The 20,771-nt window shown below is 35.4% G+C and overlaps 6 protein-coding genes across 9 annotated transcripts; 4 read left to right on the top strand and 2 right to left on the bottom strand.

Annotated features, from left to right (window-relative positions):
- Window positions 1–87: 87 nt before the first annotated feature.
- Window positions 88–3,560, bottom strand: AT5G15550 (Transducin/WD40 repeat-like superfamily protein). 3 transcript variants are annotated; one of them, NM_121559.3, is made up of 14 exons: window positions 3,263–3,560; window positions 2,920–3,020; window positions 2,699–2,805; window positions 2,328–2,363; window positions 2,128–2,213; window positions 1,936–1,994; window positions 1,746–1,856; window positions 1,512–1,637; window positions 1,237–1,380; window positions 995–1,103; window positions 767–903; window positions 647–682; window positions 464–559; window positions 115–349 (listed from the first exon to the last, which is right to left on the bottom strand). In NM_121559.3, exons 1-13 carry the CDS (start codon window positions 3,417–3,419, stop codon window positions 467–469), a joined length of 1,302 nt encoding a protein of 433 aa, NP_197059.1. In that variant the 5' UTR covers window positions 3,420–3,560; the 3' UTR covers window positions 115–349; window positions 464–466. The 3 variants fall into 3 exon arrangements, with proteins under 3 accessions (NP_001332618.1, NP_197059.1, NP_974784.1); NM_001343408.1 differs by having other exon boundaries at window positions 88–559; window positions 3,263–3,511; NM_203055.1 differs by having other exon boundaries at window positions 252–349; window positions 647–903; window positions 3,263–3,503.
- Window positions 3,561–5,466: 1,906 nt separating this feature from the next.
- Window positions 5,467–6,305, top strand: AT5G15560 (uncharacterized protein; the record flags this gene model as incomplete). The annotated part of the gene is made up of 2 exons (NM_121560.1): window positions 5,467–5,840; window positions 5,960–6,305. The coding sequence occupies 2 exons, from the start codon at window positions 5,467–5,469 to the stop codon at window positions 6,303–6,305; spliced, it is 720 nt and encodes a 239-aa protein (NP_197060.1).
- A 1,314-nt stretch (window positions 6,306–7,619) lies between these two features.
- AT5G15570 (Bromodomain transcription factor) lies at window positions 7,620–9,615 on the top strand. Its single transcript, NM_121561.3, has 2 exons — window positions 7,620–7,898; window positions 8,142–9,615. The coding sequence occupies exon 2, from the start codon at window positions 8,267–8,269 to the stop codon at window positions 9,410–9,412; it is 1,146 nt and encodes a 381-aa protein (NP_197061.1). The 5' UTR covers window positions 7,620–7,898; window positions 8,142–8,266; the 3' UTR covers window positions 9,413–9,615.
- A 37-nt stretch (window positions 9,616–9,652) lies between these two features.
- Window positions 9,653–13,908, bottom strand: LNG1 (longifolia1). Its single transcript, NM_121562.3, has 5 exons — window positions 13,196–13,908; window positions 12,847–12,902; window positions 11,112–12,764; window positions 10,880–11,021; window positions 9,653–10,692 (listed from the first exon to the last, which is right to left on the bottom strand). The coding sequence occupies exons 1-5, from the start codon at window positions 13,344–13,346 to the stop codon at window positions 9,911–9,913; spliced, it is 2,784 nt and encodes a 927-aa protein (NP_197062.1). The 5' UTR covers window positions 13,347–13,908; the 3' UTR covers window positions 9,653–9,910.
- AT5G15581 (uncharacterized protein) lies at window positions 13,245–13,556 on the top strand (the record flags this gene model as incomplete). The annotated part of the gene is made up of 2 exons (NM_001343409.1): window positions 13,245–13,390; window positions 13,487–13,556. The coding sequence occupies 2 exons, from the start codon at window positions 13,245–13,247 to the stop codon at window positions 13,554–13,556; spliced, it is 216 nt and encodes a 71-aa protein (NP_001318569.1).
- Window positions 13,909–19,615: 5,707 nt separating the features above from the next.
- SP1L4 (SPIRAL1-like4) lies at window positions 19,616–20,743 on the top strand. Of its 2 annotated transcripts, NM_121564.3 has the most exons (3): window positions 19,616–19,674; window positions 19,783–20,111; window positions 20,187–20,743. In NM_121564.3, the coding sequence occupies exons 2-3, from the start codon at window positions 19,821–19,823 to the stop codon at window positions 20,277–20,279; spliced, it is 384 nt and encodes a 127-aa protein (NP_197064.1). In that variant the 5' UTR covers window positions 19,616–19,674; window positions 19,783–19,820; the 3' UTR covers window positions 20,280–20,743. The 2 variants fall into 2 exon arrangements, with proteins under 2 accessions (NP_197064.1, NP_001330276.1); NM_001343410.1 differs by lacking the exon at window positions 19,616–19,674 and having other exon boundaries at window positions 19,709–20,111; window positions 20,187–20,526.
- Window positions 20,744–20,771: the final 28 nt, after the last annotated feature.

A 20,771-nucleotide genomic window follows, 5' to 3' on the forward strand; every position in this document is an offset into this window, starting at 1 on the left:
ATTTAATATAGTCCTTTTTTGCCAATGTATTCGATAATTTTCAGCACATGGTTTGGAATTGTATTATTGGGGAACGAAGATAGTAGAGTTTTGTAGTTGATGCTATTTTATTTTTCGGCCAAAGAAAAGCAAACTAATTTAGTATTTAGCACGGCAGACAACATAAGTAAATAGCTCTTGATTTTAAATGGTCGTTATCAGACAATAAAAACAAAATTTGCTTCCCACCAAAAGTATAATTAAGATTTAACATTTCGGAATATGAAGAGTATACAACCTTGAAGACAATAAGCTCTATTCAGCAGAACTTACAACAGTCTCATTCCAGGATCATGAATCGTTTGTGTTTCTGAGTAAGAAAAGAATCGAATTTTCTCAGACATCGTACGGAACTGAGTAAATGTTTCATTGCTCCACATTTCATGTAAGAAAAGAAATGGTCAAAAGATTTCGGATTTCATACCTTTTAAGAAATTGCGATTCCGGAAGAAATTCGCAAGTTAGAGTCTGCTCCTCCGCTGACTACACTCTCTCCTTTCCACCAGTCAGCAGATAAAACCTTTAAAACCAAGTTGTTTTATACCATTTCAGTAACAAGAAGAACTAAAAGAGTAGAAGCTGGAAGATAACATTGTGTTTACTTTACCTTGTCATTGTGTGTATCAATTACTGACAAAGGCCACTGCAAAAGGAGGAAGAAGATTAGTTTTTAAAGATAGAAAACCGTGGGTTATAACGGAAAGGAGTGTGTGTGCTTTGTCATTACAGCGGTTCTGAGATCCCAGAGCATGATTTTGCCGTCGTAGGAAGCGGAGAGCAAGTGAAACCAAGAGCTTTTGTGCCACTTACAGGCGGAAATCCATGATGAGTGTGAAGAGAACTGAAACACGGGAGCGGATGTTCCTACAGAGTAAATGAAGACAGTTTATCAACTGTGTAATAAAAAACCGGTCTGGTTATATTGACTTGGTGTGTGTTCATATGGATCTATCACCTGGCTTACGAGGATCCCATACTCTAAGGATTGGATCTGAGCCACCAGCAGCTATAAGGGCAGAACTTTCACCACCAACATCTACCGTGTTGAGAGCTTTTCCACAGAACTACAATTTCACAGAAACAAACCGGCTTTAAGTTTCCGGCGAAAACAACTTCAAAAGCACTGATTTTTCGGCAACAACATGTCTGGTGTGTGCCCTAATATTTACGAAAGAAAAGGAGAGAGAGAAGGCATACCAAGTTCAAAGAATCTTTCCCTGTCTCAACATCCCATCTCCTAACGGAATGGTCCCACGAAGAGGAATAAATTACATCATGCTCTGGCCAAACAACTGATGATACACACTGTGTGTGTCCAACCAAAGAAGTCACTGCCTCTCCCTGTAAGAAGTTCAATATCGTAATTGATATCAGACACTTGGAACTCAGAAAAACACAACTGGGAGTACATTTCTCTATTTTGATTTGAAGAGTAGATAGTACGTTTCAAAAGAATGCATATTATCCGGTACCTCTGACTGAGATTCCTCGGCCTGATTATTTCCTTTTCTTTTCTTTACTGATACTGACTCCCCTTCTGAAGTAGATTCATTTGTGTTCCATAAATTGATGGTGCAATCCCATGAACTCGAGCAAACCTAAATTCCATTATACAACAAAAAAAGGGGGTCAGCTTAGCTCGAAGAAATATAGCAACAAAATTATACTTGCAAAACACAAGTTAAGTGAAAGGAGTAACAGCAAACCATGTTTCCGGATTTCTGAGCTGAAACACTTTGAACTGACGCCTTGTGTCCACGCAATATCTTGTATGCCCTTACTTTCGTAGTAGAGTCAACAGACTCAGCTGGATCAAACTTCAGACAGGGAGAGATATCTTTACTTAGACGTAAAATAAACCTTTGGTTTTAAGTATGATATCTCATCCGTGATTACCTTAAACAATCTCAATGTCCGATCTTTAGAGGCAGTGGCTACAGTAACAGTTTCTGCATCTGGATGCACAAATCAACACAAAGAAAAACAAAGAATTGATCAATGAGCCAAAAAAGGGAAAATTTATTCTTGTTAGTATCATTTGCTAGTACAGAACAGGCATAGTATAGATTTCTCATGCGATGGTCATACCGTTGGAATTAACTAAAGCAACAGAGGAGATAGCCCCGGAGTGGCCTTCTAATATGTGTGAACACGATCCAGCCGAACTCCATACCCTGATCAGAAGAAAAACCAAGTAATCTAAGATTCTTGCAAATTTTGAAAGCAATACAAAAGGATAGAAAATAATCAAAAGCATATAAGATTAAATAAATAAGTCAAATGATCACCTTCCTAATCCGTCATAGCACCCAGTCAAAATGAACCTGCAAATAACAACAGCGAGATCAAGAGAACCACTAACACAATCATTAAAACCAAGAACAAATGACTATATTCATCCTTAGATATCATCCGGATCACTGGATGGCCTTGAATTGGAACAAATGAAGACTAATTCTAACAACATATGATATGGCAGTCGAATATATTAAACAAAGATACAGGTCTATGATTTTCCATATGGCAAGGTGGTTGTGCGTAAAAATGAATAAGAGTTTTTAATTCAAATTACTGGTGTCACAGAAGAAATAGTAAAAGACATCTAGCAGCTTAAAGGAAATTCTACATCATAAAGTAATGCAGTAGGAAAAAATATTACCTGGGAGAAGAACCATTAACCGCACTGACCCAATCATCATGCAAGGAGGGTTCTTCTTCCTTCCGTGGTGTCACAGCCCTTATGTATTCGATTTCAAGAGTACGCTCCTGTAAGAACCAATGAACTTAATTAAGTATATGTTTCCAAGATAAAGCACTATGGACTAATTCCAAGTACACTAGCTGGTGTGAATAGTGGAAGATTAAGATGAAACACATTACCGCCGATATTCCCTTTGCAAGAAGAAACTCTTCGAGTGACATCCGAATAAGCTCCCCATCAATAAGGAAATCAAACGGCTCAGTTTTCCACTCTGGATTCTCTGTTCATCCAAAAAGTCTCAGTGATGAATATTGCATAATCACAGGTAGAACAATAATATATGCTTTTATGTAAGCTCTCTAATTCATAAGTACAAACAAGTTCCTAAGCAGACCTAACAAACTCTCGTATGAGAAAGAGACCACTATTCCAAGTAACACTTAGGATTTGACAAATTTAAAGACAAAGACGAATAAATACTAGCATTCGAAACTGCAGGGAGAGATGGAGAGAAAAGGCTACCGGATTCGATAATAGAATTGACGATGGAAGAGAGGCCGAGACGAGTGACATTAGAAGGGATTGCGACGGAGTTGACCGGAACTTTGAAGGGAGAGTCAAGCTTCGTCACGAACTTAACGTGAAGTCTTCTAGATACATCTTCTCCGTCGATATCCATTTTAGCCTCTTAACTTCTCCGATGGCCTGTTACTGAGCAAAAAGAAGACGCGGAGATAAATTAGGGTTCTGCCTTGAGGCGATGAAGTGTGGAAATTTCACCCAGGCACAGGGTTTAAGGAAATTTAAAATTACGGAATTGACCTCCTTTTCCGGTTTAGATCATACCGAGGCTACTCAAACCAGAGAAATATGTGGTTCGACGAGTGAGAAGAGATCAATTTTGGGCCCAAAGCATTTGGATCTTTAAGATGGGCCGGCTCAGGCCTCTGTTTATACTTTTATATAAACCAAACCAAACCAAACCAAAGAAAATTGAAATAATCAAACTGAACCGAGTAAAATATTTTTCTTATCTTTTATATAAACACTAGATAAGGCCCGCCTATTTAGGCGGGTGTACCGAAAATTTTCAAATACTTGAACGGGTCTAAACTTCAAAACCCGAAAAACTCGAACCCGAACCCGAATAGATATCCAAACATATTTCAAATATAAGTATATATTAGTTATATTTATACTTATATATAGAAAATATTAGGATTATTTGGATATTTTAGTTATTTTTGTGTCATTTTAGATATATTCAAGCAAAACTACTCGTGTTGTTTTGGGAATTTTTGAAATTTTCAAGTAATTTAATAGATTTGCACACAAAATTTGATATTTCAATATATAAATAAACTCGAATCCGAACCCGAACCCGACCCGGAATCTTAAATTACCCGAACGGGTCCTAAACTTCTAAACCCGAAAACCCTAACCCGAAATACCCGACCTGAATACCCAAACGCCCAGGGCTAATAATTAATAGAAAAAAGAAATCCACAAAAAAATTTAGAAACCAAACATTGTTAAAAAATATATTTTCTATATATGGCGTAATCTCGTAAGTTAATTTTACATCATGCAAATTAATATTAAATGAGTTAAAGTTAATAAATGAAAATAATTGAAAAGTTAAATCCTGTAAGCTAAACTATTTTTCTCAAAATGTTTTATTTTCACTTATGATTACATGAGTTAAAGACAAATTTGTTAATTTTCTTTTTGTTGAATAAATGTCCCGAAACCTTAAATTACCCGAACGGGTCCTAAACTTCTAAACCCGAAAACCCGAACCCTAAATACCCGACCCGAAAACCCAAACGCCTAGGGCTAATAATTAATATAAAAAAAATCCACAAAAATATTTAGAAACCAAACATTGTTGAAAATATATTTTCTATATATGCCGTAATCTCGTAAGTTAATTTTACATCATGCAAATTAATATTAAATGAGTTAAAATTAATAAATAAAAATAATTGAAAAGTTAAGTCCTGTAAGCTAAGCTATTTTTCTCAAAATGTTCTATTTTCACTTATGATTACATGAGTTAAAGACAAATTTGTTAATTTTCCTTTTGTTGAATAAATGTTAATTGTTTATAAATATATAGACATATAAATTAGTATATGTAAATTTGTTTACTTTTTAAGATTTTCTATTTTTTTAGAGAATTAAAAAGTTAAATTTTGAATGACACATGTAAACATCTGATCGTTTGACTTGACACGTGGCACAATCCTATGAGTTAGCAACTTTGAAAACCATACTTTATATAATAAAATCACCAAATTTATTTTCTTGTTGATTAGTACATGTATTTAAGTTTTTAACCCATACTAATGACTTTTGTTTTTTTCCTTCTCGAGATTACTTACTTTTTGCTAAAAGTGGTGGAGTGGTCAATTTTGTTTTTTTGGTAAAAGAGTGGTGGTCAAACTTTGTTAACTACGAACTATTTTTGCTTACATAAATCCTAAATCGTTCCCGTGCACTTAACAACAGCCATTACAATGGCTTCAATAGTTAACAAACAACAACAAAACTTTTGTTGAGATTTTTCTTGTGTTCATATATAATCAAACAGCCTTTAAGCGCAAGACAAAACCCTTCTTAAAAATTCTTTTCTAAAACTTCTTATTTTCCAGTTTCTCTTCATCACAATATCAATTTTATTTCAGATTCAGCAATCAATTACACCACTCTATTCTTACAACACAATGGATGAAACACAAAAATCGAACAAATTGGTTAACCATATAGAAAGAAACATTCTTTCTCTTCTTTCGGTTAAGAATGATGATGAGAGCAAAGGAGAAGAATACAAACCTTTAGTTGCATCTGGTAAAGAAGATGAAGAAAAACAAGAAGATGGGAACAAGACTAAAAGAGAGGATGATGAGAGCAATATAGAAGAATTTATCAAATTCAATAGCAAAGAACAAGATATTTCAAATGTAACCAGTAAACAAAAAGACAAGGCAACAACAGAAGATGATGACGATGATGTGAAGGAGATAATACAAGACGATATAAGCATTTGTTGTCGTTCAGAGGCGAGCAACAACAGCATCTCTTCTTTCACATTCCCCATGTATAAGTTTGCTATGTTTTTTTTTAGAGAATGCTTGCTTGTGACACAAGAACACATGAGCCCTAATTATGTTTCTCTGAATCAAAAACTCATTCTTGTTTTATATCTTTTTTTGCCAGACTGCATAACGAAGAAGATGAAAGTGTCACAATGCCGTCGTTAGAAACCATATGGAACGTTTACGATAACCAGCTATTTTCAGAGTTGTCTCAGCCGCAGAAGCAGCCGCAGCCACGACCAGAACAACAATTTTATTTCATCCCAGCAACTCACACTCTAGCTCAGCTACCACCACAAAGGAAGTCGTTGTTGTCAAAGCAAACGTCTGAAACGCAATCCCAAAAGGTTTTTATAAACCGCTGGTTCTCTTGCTTTAATTTTATCATCCATTTCGACGTGATTGAATCAAGAAATAGAAGAAGGAAGAAAAAAGGAAAGACTAGTAGATTATCTTTGTTTGCATGATCAAACTGTATCATATAGTTTGAATCTTTTTGTACTGATGTTGTAACTTGTAACGGAGGGAACTAATCTTAAGCCGAGATTAATGCTCCAAACTACCGAACCAATTCAAGATTGCCATTAAAAATGTTCAATCGGGATATTGGCTTTGGTTTTTGTGTGAGTTTTCCGGTTTAAGAAAGTAGTATAGGTATGATTGTTAGTGAATGTTTAATTCTAGTCAAATATATCATTACTTTCCTATTTTTTCTTAGTAAATGGTAAAAAGGTGTTGAGTTTTTTTTTTTTGTTCAGAGACATTATTTGACATATATTCTTGGATTTAAATTGTATATAGCAAACAAATTTGTTTCAATGAAAATAAGGAGAACAAAAAAAAAACTAAAAGAAGGACACATGTCAAAATTTACTAAAAATTTAAAAATAATTTTAATGTCGTACACAACACGGGACATAATCTAATTAAAAAGGAAGTAATAACGTCTAATATCATTTATCATAATTCAGATTGAACTTGTAGCTGGATTATAAATCTATAACCAAAGATATATAAAACTACCATTAACAACAACAATTATTACTTGCGACTTCAATTACATGAGTAAGATTTAAATAATTGCTTAACTTGGATTTAAACTGCACATAGTAAAAATCTATAACCAAGGAAAGATAAGGAGCGGGAAAAACCTTAAAAGACCACATATTAGAATTTACTTGTAATTTTAATAACGTATATAACACGAAACATAATCTAATTAAAAAGAAAATAATAAAGGTTAATATTAGTTATTATAATTTAGATTGAGCTTATGAAATACCATAATCAAAGAGAAGTAGAATTACCATGAGTAGCAACACTTATTCCTTTTGACTTTGTTACTCTGAGTAAGATTTAGTTTGCACATAGCCAAAATTGTTTCTAAGGGAAAGTAAAATACACAAAAACAAAAATAAAAAATTAGAAAGACATGGTAAAATTTATTTCAAATCTAAAAATAATTTTAATGTCGTATATAACACGGAAAATCATCTAGTTAAAAAAAGAAATAATGTTACTGGTTATTAGAATTCAAATTGAACATTTGGCTTGATTAAAAAACTATAATCAAAGTCCAAAGACATGGAATCGTTAGCAACAAACTTCATTACACGAGTAAATTTCTAAATTGTTTAAGGAATTGCTTAACTGGAACTAAGTAAAACATCGGACACGTGTCAGGAGAGTACAGCATTGTCACGAGATCTCTATCTGCTCGGTCGTGAAGTTACCATTCCCTCTTTCCTTTAGTCATCTGCTTCCGCTTAAAAGTTGGGGACGAAAAACTCACTCTTTCAATATATCTCTCTGTCTCTCTCTCGCTGGATCGAGGGGGTTTAAGCTGGTTTTTTTTTTTCGTTGCCCTAGAATTCGGCGCCTTTCTACTTCGATTTGGTTTCTTGGTACCTCCGTAACCCTTAAATTCCTCTCAAATTTTACTCCTTTCGCTAGGGTTTTCAATTGGGTTCTTCATAAGTACCTGGGAGTTTGTCTGGTCCTTCTTCCTAGTTGATTCCGCTGCTCCGTGGGTTGTTACAACGGGGAAGTCTTCTTCTCCGGTAAGCTTTTCGTTTCTCTTTAAAGGATTCGTTTTTAATCGGTCCGTTGTAATGCCCGTGAATTAGACCTCGCTGAGTTTCTAGGGTTTTGTTGTGGGGAAGAATTGATATTTATTGAAGTTCAATTTTTCGTTTTCCTAATTTGGGCAACTTGGGTTTTATTCTTCGTTCTTGTATGTCATTCGGTTCAATTTCTGCTTCAGCTCAATGTCGAATTTGATTGTTTTTTCTCCGTTTTTTAAGGTACCTAGATTAGAATTCCGTGGGAGATGAGTTGAAACAGTGTCAAAGGAATGCACTTTACGTTGTGTTGATTCAAGAAATGGTTCTACATTTGACGGTGTGTAAAGTTGTAATAAAGTTTGAATATGATCAATGGAGGTGGAGAGGGTGGAAGTCAGCGGAGAGAACTACAAGGGAAAAGAAGTATGTCTCGTGGCAATGATTTTGCGTACGCCCTAGCTAGAATGGCCACGGCGCAGATATGCGAGAGCGTTGAGATTAACAGTTACCAGGAATCATCACAGTCACGCGAAGGTTTGAGATTCAGTTCTTTTCAAGAGACTGCTCTTGAAACACTAACCGATGTAGTGATCCAATACATTCAGAACATTGGGAAGACTGCACAGTTTTATGTTAATATGGCTGGTAGAGTAGAAAGTAATGCTCTGGATATTGTTCAAGCACTGGAGGATTTGGGATCTGGATTGGGTTTCGACGGTGCTCATGATGTTGAGCATTGTCTTGCTGATTCTGGTGTCGTCAAGGATATTATTCGTTATACAGGAGAAGCGGAGGAGATTCCTTTCGTTTATTCTCTTCCCCGTTTCCCTTTTAACAGAGGAAAAAGACCAGCTCCTAGCTTTTCCGATATTGGAGTAGAGCCACCAGATGAGCATATTCCTGTTTGGCTTCCTGCGTTTCCTGAAACCAAGATGTCTAACGGGTCAGAGGAGATTAATGTTGACAAAATAGAAAGGGATGTGCAGAGTAGAGATAATGGATCATCTTTGATGAGTGTGCAGCAGTCTGTCGATGTTGATAGGTTAAAAGTTCAGAAATCCATGGATCAAAAGGATGTTCAGAAGCCAATAGAGGAACCGGAAGGTAACCCATTTCTTGCTGCACCAATTTGGGTTGGAGAGAAGAATGTGTCACTGTCACGTGTGGTTTGCCCGTCAGAGCTTAGGAAAGAAGAAATTAGTACCAACCACCTTCCTGAGAAACATATGAGCATGAGCCATCACATTCCAGCACTTGAGGCATATGCTCTATCTGATAAGATCAACGACAAGAACAGATTAGCTGGAATGGAAGATGAACAGAAAAGAGATGGTGCAAGAACACAAGGAGCTTTGCTTCGTTTCAAGATTGGGACTCGAAAAGCCTCTGAATGTTGGAAGATAAATCAGTGCTTAGAGGAAAAGGGTTGGTTTAAAGAGGATGGAAACAAGAGGGAGAAGAAGGTAGAACGCGAAGAAAAGAGCGAAAGTATTGACGCAGATGTAAAATAGGTATTTTGTCATTTAGAATTTGTAGACGGAATATCTTTGCATCCTGAGTTTAGTGATAGTTTGCGATTGAATACATGACTTGTTTTAGGAAAAGAGATTTTTTTACTGACTCGAACTGCCAGAGGAAGAGAAGGGTGTTCTGTCTTTTACATCATTTGCTGGTGAAACATTTTTTTAAATGAAAATATAATATCCTCAGTTCTAGTTAAGCTTGATTCCTTTAGCTCTGGTAGAGTGGTGTTTTGGAAGAGAAATGGTGTTTTGTCTTTACATCAATTGAGGTTTGCTGAAATATTCTTCTTGATGGATATAACATTGTTGAGCTTTATCTTGAGTGGAGTCTTTTACAAAACATTTTTATGAAGTTTACATAAACAACTAAGAAAAGAACATAAGAAAGGGGTTCAGAGAACCAAGAAACCAAATGTTCTCAACTCTGTAAAATGGATGATTTAGATTCCTTGATTTACAATTCTAAGTGAAGATTAATTAGGAATATTAGCAATGAAAAAGCTGCCTTGGTTGCCCACTGAGCATCCTTGGAAAAGCTGCAAACTCGCTTGTCACAACTTCACCAATCAAGTCTTTGAAGATTAGCCTCTCAATGTCTAACACTAACCCTGGTGTCTCTCCTTCAATCTCCTTCCAGTTCATGCCATGGCTTTGCAGATCCTCCCAAATGAGGTCTTCATCGTCCTCATCCAAGATACACTTTGAGTTATCTTGTAATCGATCAATCTCTGAACACAGAGTTTGCAGAAGCTCTTCCCCTCTTGAACTTTTTTCGTGTGTCCTTTGCGTGCTGATTGATAATGTTATGGATGGTTGCTTTGTACACCCTTCTGCAGCGAATCTGTGAGCTAAGATCTCGTTGATGGTGTCAAATATGAGCTTCCTCTTACTTCTCTCAACCAGGTTCACCGTTTGTTGTTGTCCAAATCCTCTGCCTTTGTGCTTGTTGTCCTGTAGACTCACATTGCTTGTCTTGTTCTGTTCCAGTACAAAGAAAAGGCTCGGGTTGATCGGTAGGTGTGCTTGGTGCAGCTGGATGCTTATCATGCTGTAGTCGATATCTCGTAGAAGCCCTGATGCCAACATTATCTCTGAGATGTACTTGTGGTCACCATTTTTGAATTCGGCATCGTCTTCCATGAAACCCTCCGTAAGTTCAGCATCAGGTTGCTTTAGACTCGTGTTACTCTCAGGCCACACAATCGATCTACATAAGTTGTTGTTCTTGTTCATCCAATGGGACTCTTCAGAACTTAGATTGTCGTCCTCTGTGACAAGAGAGATAGTAAAGGTGAGAAACTTTAAACAAATCAAAACTTGCAATCTGTTTTGAATATATCTTGGACAAATGTAACGAGTTTAATATTTATGAACTTGTAGTTTAACATTTCTTTTTTTGGCTCGAAGAAAAGTTGAATGCCAGTCTGAATTTTTTGGACCTTCCCAGTGACTCACCTTTAAAGACAATGGATATCTTCCGCACAGGGGATGGTGAATCATCTTCGTCGAAAGCTACATCAAGAACTGACACCGGGCTGGGCTGCTCCACTGTAACTTTCAGAGGTTTTGACAGCGACCTCATTCCCAAGTCTGGACTCTGCATTGATAAATGGACAAGATTCTTGTGAAACATGTACTTGTGAATAACTTGTAAAAGAGAAATTTGCTTTAGGAGAAAAGTTTATACCCTTTGTTTCGGGGTGTGCTGCTCCGTAATGTCGCTGTTCCTCTCATAGTTATACCTGCTTGTAACCTCAGTATCAAGGTTAGAGGCCAAGCTTACGTTGCTGTCAGATCTTAGACTTCTCAAGTCACTGCTTTCATCACTTAAACGGTCTTCAGATTGCTGTAGGCCACGAGATTTTATCCCTGGCTTTCTTCTCGGGGAGGCTGACTCTGTCTGTTGCCTACTGAGTTGTTGTCTCTGGTTCTTGTTCAGTTCTGGTTTTGGGGATGTTGGCCGAGACTGCTTCTCGAACCCAAGCTTCTTTGGTGGTGTTCTTAGGCTGACACTAGGCTTCTGGATCTTCCCTGACTTGGCCATGTCGCTTTTCGATTGTAATGGTCTGGTACTAGTGTTTTTCATTGTGGATTCTGTCTGGCCCTTGTAATATCCTGGCCTCGGGGTCACATCCATAGCACTCTGCTTCCTCGGAATGACTTTCTGGGCTTGCCTCAGGTTTCCAACCTTGACATTTGGTAAAGCAACATTCCGCGGGGAGAAAGACGCAGAACCTGCAATGCCTGTGTCTTTGAAGACTGGAGCGGTAGCTGCTTTCATAACCACGATAGAGGATGATTTAAAATTCATGGACGAGGTGTTTATTGCAGATGGAATTGGCTGATTATTTCTCTGCATAAAATTGCTTGAACATAGAGTTTTGTTGTCATCATCATCTTTGCTTATCAACTGCTGCGTCTTCTCCATTGCTTCGAGTATTTGCTTAAGAGCCCTGAGGTCTTTCTCGGACTTTTTGAACTCAAGCTGTGAAAGCCGCTTCTGTATCTCACCATAAACTGTCAGCGTAGTAGCGTCTGGTATTTTGACTTGGTTCTTGGCACCATCAACTTGCGCCCATGGAGATGCTTTCATAGGAAACTTAGCAGGCATCATCTTTTTGATTGAATCAAAACCTCTTGATCTTTGTAGATCTACTTCCACTCGGGAAGTTGGCCTCGGGGAGTCGCAGAAGCGATTTTCTCTATTCTGAATGGTCACAGGCTCATCTGGAATTACTTCAAGACCCATCAGTTTTGCAACGACGCTTGATGTTGTTCTTCTGTGACCTGTTACAAGCTCTTGTGGCTCTGGTGAACAACTAGATCTTGCGCTCCTAAAGGAATTCGATCTACTGTCTAATGACAACCTCGGGGTCTCTTTCAACTTGGCCCCTGTCTTTCTCGTCTCCCTCTCATCGTAAGAGAACCGAGGACTGTCTTTCAGCTTCACTACTCTCCGTCCCTCACTCCATTCATTAGAATTCCGAGATGGTGATGATTCTTTGAGAAGAGACACATTAGCTCTGGCTGATTTAGGCTGCTGAGACAAGGCTTCTTCATCTCTGGTTCTTGTCTCCTTATGAATAGAGCTTCTCACAAGCTCCCTTATATCACTTGGCATCATTAAACCGCCCCACCTTGGCGACCCATTGGTCGGTTCTCTTACAGGATTCTCACCATTACTCAAACCGGGCTGTTCAAACTGAGAAGCCGTGGTGCTAATATCTGCAGATGAGAAGCTCGAGGAGCATGGTGATGAAGAAAACGACAACCTCGAGGACGATTCAGAGGATACTCCCCTCTGTTTCTCCTTTGCAGTCTTCTTCTTCTTACTCTTCTCCTGCAATTCCAGTAAATTTCACTATTAATATTCATTTTCCTTCATGGAAAATACTATTTCTCTACTGGCGACAGATTCTTACCGTTTCCTTCTTGTCCGCTGAAATGTTGGTATCACCGACATTGTCACTTGCTTTGCCTGCAAAAATTTCCCCACCAAATTTCAACTTTTAACAAATACGTAGTTTTGTTAGATAATACACCTATAGATAAGTATAGAGAATTCTAAAGACAAGACATGTTATAGAGCTTTGGTTTCTTGCATCTTTAGTGGTCCTGAACCTTGTTTTTAGGATCTTAGTCAGGAACTAGAATACAAAAACAATGTCTTATGTTGAAGAACTTTTTCCTCTCAAACGTATAATTTTTCTTCAGGTTTTGATGGAGAGGACATAGCAAGCTAAGAAAGAGAAAAGAGAGAGAGAGTGTTACCTGAAGGAAGAGACTTGAGCTCATCTCCGGTGACACGTCTCGGTGGATAATGTTGCCGGTAAAACACCTGAAAGATCCCATTCATACATCCAATCTGTTTATTCAGATTTGGATTCTCATCCGACAAGTTATACAAAAGCTTCGCCGACATCTTCTTCTTCTACTTCTTTGTCTTCTTAACTCTGGCCTCAGAAGGTTGTTGACTCTGAAAAACTTTGGAACTTTAAGATTCTTCTCATTACCAATTCTTGAAAATCTCCACTCTGTTATCTCCTCTGTTTTGTGTCTCAGAGGAAGTAGTAGAAGAAGAAGAAGAAGAGACAGGAGGACAAAGAAGAACCCAGCATTAAGACAAAGGTAAAGCTACTTGTGAAGTTATGAGCAGACAAGGAATTAGGTTTCTCTGTGTATGTTCTCTTGGAGGGTTCCTTGAAGAAGAAAGAAGAGAAGAAGAAAATAATGATATCTTTTTTTTTTGGTTGTTGTTGTTCTTTGTGAGAAGTGAGTCTGTAAAAGGCAAAGAGCTCTCTCTACAATTATATGGAGAAGCTTTTCAAGCGATATAAAAACATCGGTTATGTAATAATGTTATGTAGTACGTACATACACATGCGTGTACACATGTATTCGTGTGTATCCGTAGATTTATACATTGTAAGAGAATGTAATTGAATTTTTTATTATTCTTACAAATAAAATTTATGACAAAGCTCTGAAAAAATCTGCTTGGGAATAATAATGAGGTATCTATTTTTTATGCATCTCTGATGAAAGTGATGCACATGAAAGTTCAGACCAAATTAATTTCTTTTGTTTTCATTGGATAAGTACCTTTATTTTGCTTTCAATCCAAGAATCTAATGTATTTTGTTAATAATCTTACTGGTGAATGTTTGCTTATTTTTATGGTCAGCAATGGTGAATCCATCTTTACTTTTATTAATGTCTTACAAACAAATTAGATGGTACAACAATTACTAACAATGTTAATTAGTAATGAATAATTAATGAAGAGAGAAAGGAAATAATAAATGAAAAAAAGAGGTTTACCTTACCTTACACATCCATGTGGACAAAATAATGTGGGTGGGTCTCTCAAGTCTTTGGTGCCCCTTTACATATGCATGTGGCTTTTGTCAGAGACAGACAGCAGAATATTTATTTTTCACAAAGAAATAAATATATATACAAAGAGAAAAATCCTAATAGAAATTAAAAATAGAGAGAGGAAAACTGAATTCCTAATGGCCAGAAACCAAAATTATAATTAATTGTTTAGGAAGAAGGTGGATTGGTGCACTGGAAGAAAGCTTGCATGGTCTGAGATTGGTGGGTCTTACAAAAGAATAATTTATTTTTGCTTCACAAAACTATAATTTAAATCTTGAAAATGATATACTTAACTTGAAAAAGTGTTTATTTTATTTTCAGATAATTCGACAGATATAAATATTATTCTTACATCTAGCTCGTTTATATTAGCAACTTTGGCTTGGGACATTTTAACCCAAAAAAACAACTTTTGCTTTCGACTTTTGCTTTAATCACATGACTTCAAAATAATCACCATTATGAAAGATATAATGAATTTGTTTCATTAGAAAATAGTAATATAAAGAGAGGAATTTAAGCTTGTATTATGAGATAGAATAATATGTCTTTTGGTTTTTGTTTTATTTGGAACTTGATAATTTGATTTGAGAGTTTATGTCATGCGATGTACTAACTAATTAAAATGCTTTTTGGGGGCAGATCACGTGTTTTTGTTCAACTATGTGCTGTGAACAAGGTGGGGTTTGTTAACTTACTTATTTATTTTATATTAAAAATGATTTCAATATCTAATTTTTTTTTTATATATTTTAATTAGCTTGTAGCCTTGGAAGTAACCAAGGAATATGCTGCACATGGGCAATTTGCGAGCGTTGCGAATCAAGAATCATTATATTCATCTACACTCTCATTAGTCATTACTAAGCGTGTTTAGTTAAGATTTTTATTTCTATATTATATAATTATTGGTTACATTACGACATAATTTATATAGTGCATCAATCGGTTATTTGGAATGCAGAATATAAACTTCGAGTTTCATAAGCTATTACAATTATTCGTATTGTATGTTTATATTTATTTATTGTTGTATGTACTTTACTTTTTATATATGGTATGTATTGGTGTAAGGGACCAGAGATAAGTGTATATTTTTATATACCAAACAAACAAAAACAAGATTATTAATCCTCTAAAAAACAAATCATCTATGCGAGCGCTGGTGTCTTTGATTTCTTTTCGTTAAAAGAAATATTATGTATATCTACATACGTAGATTATAAGAGATATGTTTTTCATTCCCAAAGATCTTGATTTAGGTGTTTAAAAGCTTGAGAATGTGTGAGGAAAAACAAGAGGGTACGAAGTTGAACATGGACCTTGTTTCTTTTGGTAATGTGCTTTTCCAAGTTGACTTTTTTTGCATTGACCCTTAATCCCCAAATCGGTACATGTATCACACGTCATCCACGCCATGCATCATCTACATCCACTAAAAAGTTCACATGTCATGACCATATCAAGGTTGATGTATACTAGTATACTACAAATTACTTAAGTATATAGATTGTGTTTTAACAGAACGAAAGAAGTGTTTAGACAGGGTAATCAATCAGTAAACCCTACGAATTGGGAACAGAAAGAAAATTAGTGGGAAACAATTGGCAAGTGAAATAAATAAAAGAGGAGCAAAACTCATTTGATTGAAATAATATGCAAATATTATTTAGTAAATTGACTTCAAATAAAATCAAACCCCTCATAGTGTGGTTTTTGTGATGAATGTCTAAATATCTATTTTAAATTAAATAAGTGGCACATGATTCCGCTTTATTATCACCCACCCTTTCCACATTTGTGTAGTTTCGCCATTAATTCAAGTGTATATGCTTCTTTTTCTTTGATTTTGACGAGCAACATTACAATACATGCACATATATATCATAATTATTCATAATAATAAATGTTGTTGCTTGGAAATCCTTAGTATTACTAATGTTTAAAAAAAATCAAAAAAAATCATACTCTGTGTTTGTCACTATATTTTGTGATATATATGTTCCAAACTCATAAACTCTCATTGTTCTTTATTTTCCACGTTCAAATTTTTTTGAAGATCCGTTAGTGTAAATTGAATATAAAACGTACTGTAGTAGTAATACATACTATCGTGTGTGTAAATTTAATTTAAAAGGTGGATATGAATTTAAGCTTAATACTAAAGAAAAGGTGATTTTAATTTCTTCATATAGTACACAAATAGGCAGACAAAGTAATAAATTCTCTCATATAAATGCGATTCGTCAGACCGTTTACAAAAATATTGAGCCCTAACTTCTAAGGCATTACAGATTAGTTAAAAGCACTTTCATATAACCTACATATTGTTTCGTCACACAGATCAGTTAGGTCAACTCATAAAACAGATAATAGACATCGGCGATATGATTTCTAGGTTCCCAAAATAACGAAAGACTAGTATTTGCAAGTAAATTAATTAAGGATTTCACACAATTTTGTTTCTTTCGTTTTCTCTCCTTATATTATACTAAACTGTTCATATATAATTTTACATGGATTAGATTTCAGTTTATCTTAAAAGTTGTAGAACTTGACAAGGTACATAACAGCATAAATTATCATCATGATCGCATTCGCATTGCAGAAGTTGAACCGAGCCAATACTGTTAGGTGAATTATTAAATGTTATTGTGCATGGATTAAAAAGGAAAATAAGAAAAGTCAGGAAACAAAAATACCAAATTAAGAGTAGATTAAATTTCAAAATTTTCTAATGTATTAAATAACTGTTCTCATCATATACATGCACATGGCAATTTGGTGCTTCCTTCACACATACTTAAAACTTGTAATATAAAAGCAGTTGGTTGAAATACGAGCCAGCACTTAAGTTTTTTGGTGGGATGATCTAGTGGTTAATTAAGAAAATCCCTTTGATATTCCCTAAGCACATAATCCTAATCTGCCCACCACTACTACGAAACTCTATTTACGATGAATGGCCTCACTAGAAAGTACTAAAATCAAATCATGATATATTGCTCATAAGTACATACGAGTAGATTAAAATATTTCAATTATCTACATTTTTGAGTCTATCAGACAGACAATATATGAAGAGTTCTATGATGATTTTAGCAATCTTTCAACTTTTACGATTTGATATTGTTTGGTAGGATTCGATCTTAAAAATATTGAAATGGATGCTGTATGGATCTTTAATCCATGTTCAATTATTAAAACTCATATCCATAATATCCCACTTATCCGTTTTGTGTATAATCAATGTAAGAAGCTAAACACTTTTGTTGTTTGGTCAGAACATAAAAATTGGAACAAAGTATCAATGGCCAGAAAGTGTTCGTTTAGCAAGAGAACCACCGAATACATTCTCTAAACGTGAAATATATAAAGCCAACCGAGAAAGAAATGAAATAGAAGATCGTTGGGCAATTCATCAGATGGGTAGTAGGAGATGGATGAGAGACGAGTTGTCGAAGCCGCATAAACTTGTTCAACGGAGTTACCAGAGAAACTTAGCACATAGGAGAATCTTAATGGGTGAGAACTTTATTGCGTATCTAGACAACGTTCTATGATAGACCATTAATTAAGACACCTTCATGTGTAGTTTAGTTGATTTTTGTAACATTGAATTATATATTATGGTCATATATAGCTTAAATGGTAGTACTATATTCAATTTATTTGATAAATATATATATTCAGCAAGTTGTTCCAATCATATTGGCCTTTCCCTTTTTATCTGCATCCATAAGCTAAATTATAAAGCGCACAAGTTGATGTACCTTGGAAGTTCTTAAATTCATCTTTTCTGATTTTCAGATAATTGATGTATTTATTTTCCCAAAAAAGCATTTATTTCAACACATGTGAGGGAAATGGAAACATAGTAACGATAAAATAGAGTAATCAAAATAGTATACACATCGAAAACTGATGAAATGAGAGCATGGAAACCATGAAAGCACCATATGCTTTTTCAGCCAAAATGATGCAACTCTTTCTCTTATTATTACTTCTTTTCTATAATATGATCACTCTCAACTTTGTATATAACTCTAGTCATTATGTTTTCGATACGAATATTACTTTGACAAATTAAGCCACTAAGAAATAGTTTATCTAGCTAACATCGAAATTTTGATAGATAGAGACGATGCCAATTTCTTACAAATCTCGATCTTATATTTATTTAACATTGAAATTTTAATTCATTGCTTAAAAAGGTCATGTCATCTACATCCAATTATGGATTGGTATTAATTCCATACAAATAGATTAAAAACGTATTATTTTTAAAAGACTAGTAATAAAAAAACAATATATTTTCTTTCATTAATGTAGCAGGGAAATTCAGATGTAAAAGTGAGGGTTTCTACAGATTTTCACATGTCCATTGCCATCCTTCAACGTCACTTATAAAATCTAAGTCAACGAGAAAATCTCGTCCGTAGGATGGTGATGATAATGGTCATGATGAAGAGCATGATGATGATCGTACATATTGTGATGGTCCCTGAAGTCATGGGCTCTTACAACACCTTTCAAGTCTTGTGGTTAATTACCTCCTTTGTCAGAGCCTTTTTCCCTTTTTTTTGTTTTCTTTTTAACTTTTATTCTCTTTTTACGTTTATTTATCGAAAACTTCAAGAAAAAATAAGAGAGGAATGAATTCATAAAAGCTGACAAAAAAAGAAAGTAACACCAAAAAAAATTGCACTAATTTGATATAAAAAAAACTACAGAAAAGCATAAACTTCATGTTGAGAAATATAGCCCAACACAAATTGGATGGACCTCAAAAGATATTGGGCTTACGTTTGTAGTTTCCTTTTCTCAAGAGGCCTAAGCCCATTCCAACACTTTCATCATTTTTCTTCTTCTTTAAAATACTTAGCAATATGGTATAGTTCGAAATTTTAAAAATGGAATATAAATCTTGTATCATGGCCTCCCTCTTTTCCCTGTCAATGATTTAGATGATAATATTGATAATCCACAATTTCGTGGGTTGTCACTATTTCCTCTGTGATTGGAATCTTTTAATCTATAAAAAATGACAATTGTTAAACATAAATGGTTACAAACAGCTTTGTTGTACCAACATAAAAGAATGTTTTAAACGGCTCATGATTAATAATCATTTTGGTCCATCAAACCGGTTTTTACCCAAAAAAAAACCGGGTAAAATTTAAGCGATTTACCAAACAACTAACCCCACACGTGCCTACCATAAACTTCATGCCTATTTCTCACCACACACTATCTTACACGTGTAGATTGTATATATACACATTCATGTGTGTATCTCCTTGTTCCTCTGTTTCTTTACCTTTACTTGCGGCCAATCGTAGAAGAAGAAACAAATCAGGAAAAAAAAGGTACAAAAAAAAAAACTCTCTCCTATGTGTCTTTAATGGTTTACAAGTAATCAAATTAATTATAGATATATTGATCTGGATTATGTTTACAATGTTACACATTGTTAGAATTTCAAGAATCGGCGGCGGAATATTCTCGCCGGAAAATGGGGAAAGCTAGAGGAGTTAACAGCGGCGGCGGAGAGAGCTCTCTCGGTTATCTTTTTGGTTCCGGCGAGTCTGTTCCCAAACCAAACAAGCCCAACGCTAAAACCGGTTTTACCACCACCACGACCACCACAACAACAACGGATGGAGCTGGAGGTAGACCCAAGACCACGACCACAACTACAACAACCGGAGATAAAAACAAGACAGAGGAGAACTCGGCTGGTGTGAGAGGAAGTCCTAATAATTACTACAGATCAGATGGACAAAACTGTGGCAACTTCCTCACGGTAAGAGTTTTAAATTCAAGTTTGATTGAGGAACTTGAATTTAAAACTGATTTGGTTTTGTGGTTTGAGAAACAGGAACGACCATCTACGAAGGTTCATGCTGCACCAGGTGGAGGATCTTCTTTGGGTTACTTGTTTGGATCTGGTCCTTGTGGATCTGACAAATGATTTCTATTTCCACGACAAACATCTCATGCATTTGACCCTTTGAAAAAATGTAAAAATTGTTCTAAACTTTATTCTTTATCCTTACAAACTGGTTTTGAGGATTGTTTTGAATTTGGCCATTTCTTGTGTTCTTGAAAAAGCTACGAAGCTTTCTCAATCTTGAGATCTCCAGAATGTGTTTCCAGCAAAAGAAAATCATTTTACAAACTTTGCTATTGGTTATACAACTATTCAAGTTCCATGTTCCTTGCTCGGTCACCATTCTCATAACAGCTTCCTGAAATTCAACCTTTTTTGCATAAACAACAGTGCAATGTCTCGGACTAGTTCATTACTTGTCTTAACAACATGGATGTTTCAAGCCAAAATTGATCATCATGTTTGACTTGCAGCTTCTATCTATCAAACAACTGTTAAGTATAAACATTTGAGATCATTTAACCAAAAGAACACGTACAATTAAGCGGATCACGGTGGCTAATCAAGCCGGTC

The sequence above is a fragment of the Arabidopsis thaliana genome, chromosome 5 (assembly GCF_000001735.4).
Source record: "Arabidopsis thaliana chromosome 5, partial sequence".
In the NCBI taxonomy this organism is placed as follows: domain Eukaryota; kingdom Viridiplantae; phylum Streptophyta; class Magnoliopsida; order Brassicales; family Brassicaceae; genus Arabidopsis; species Arabidopsis thaliana.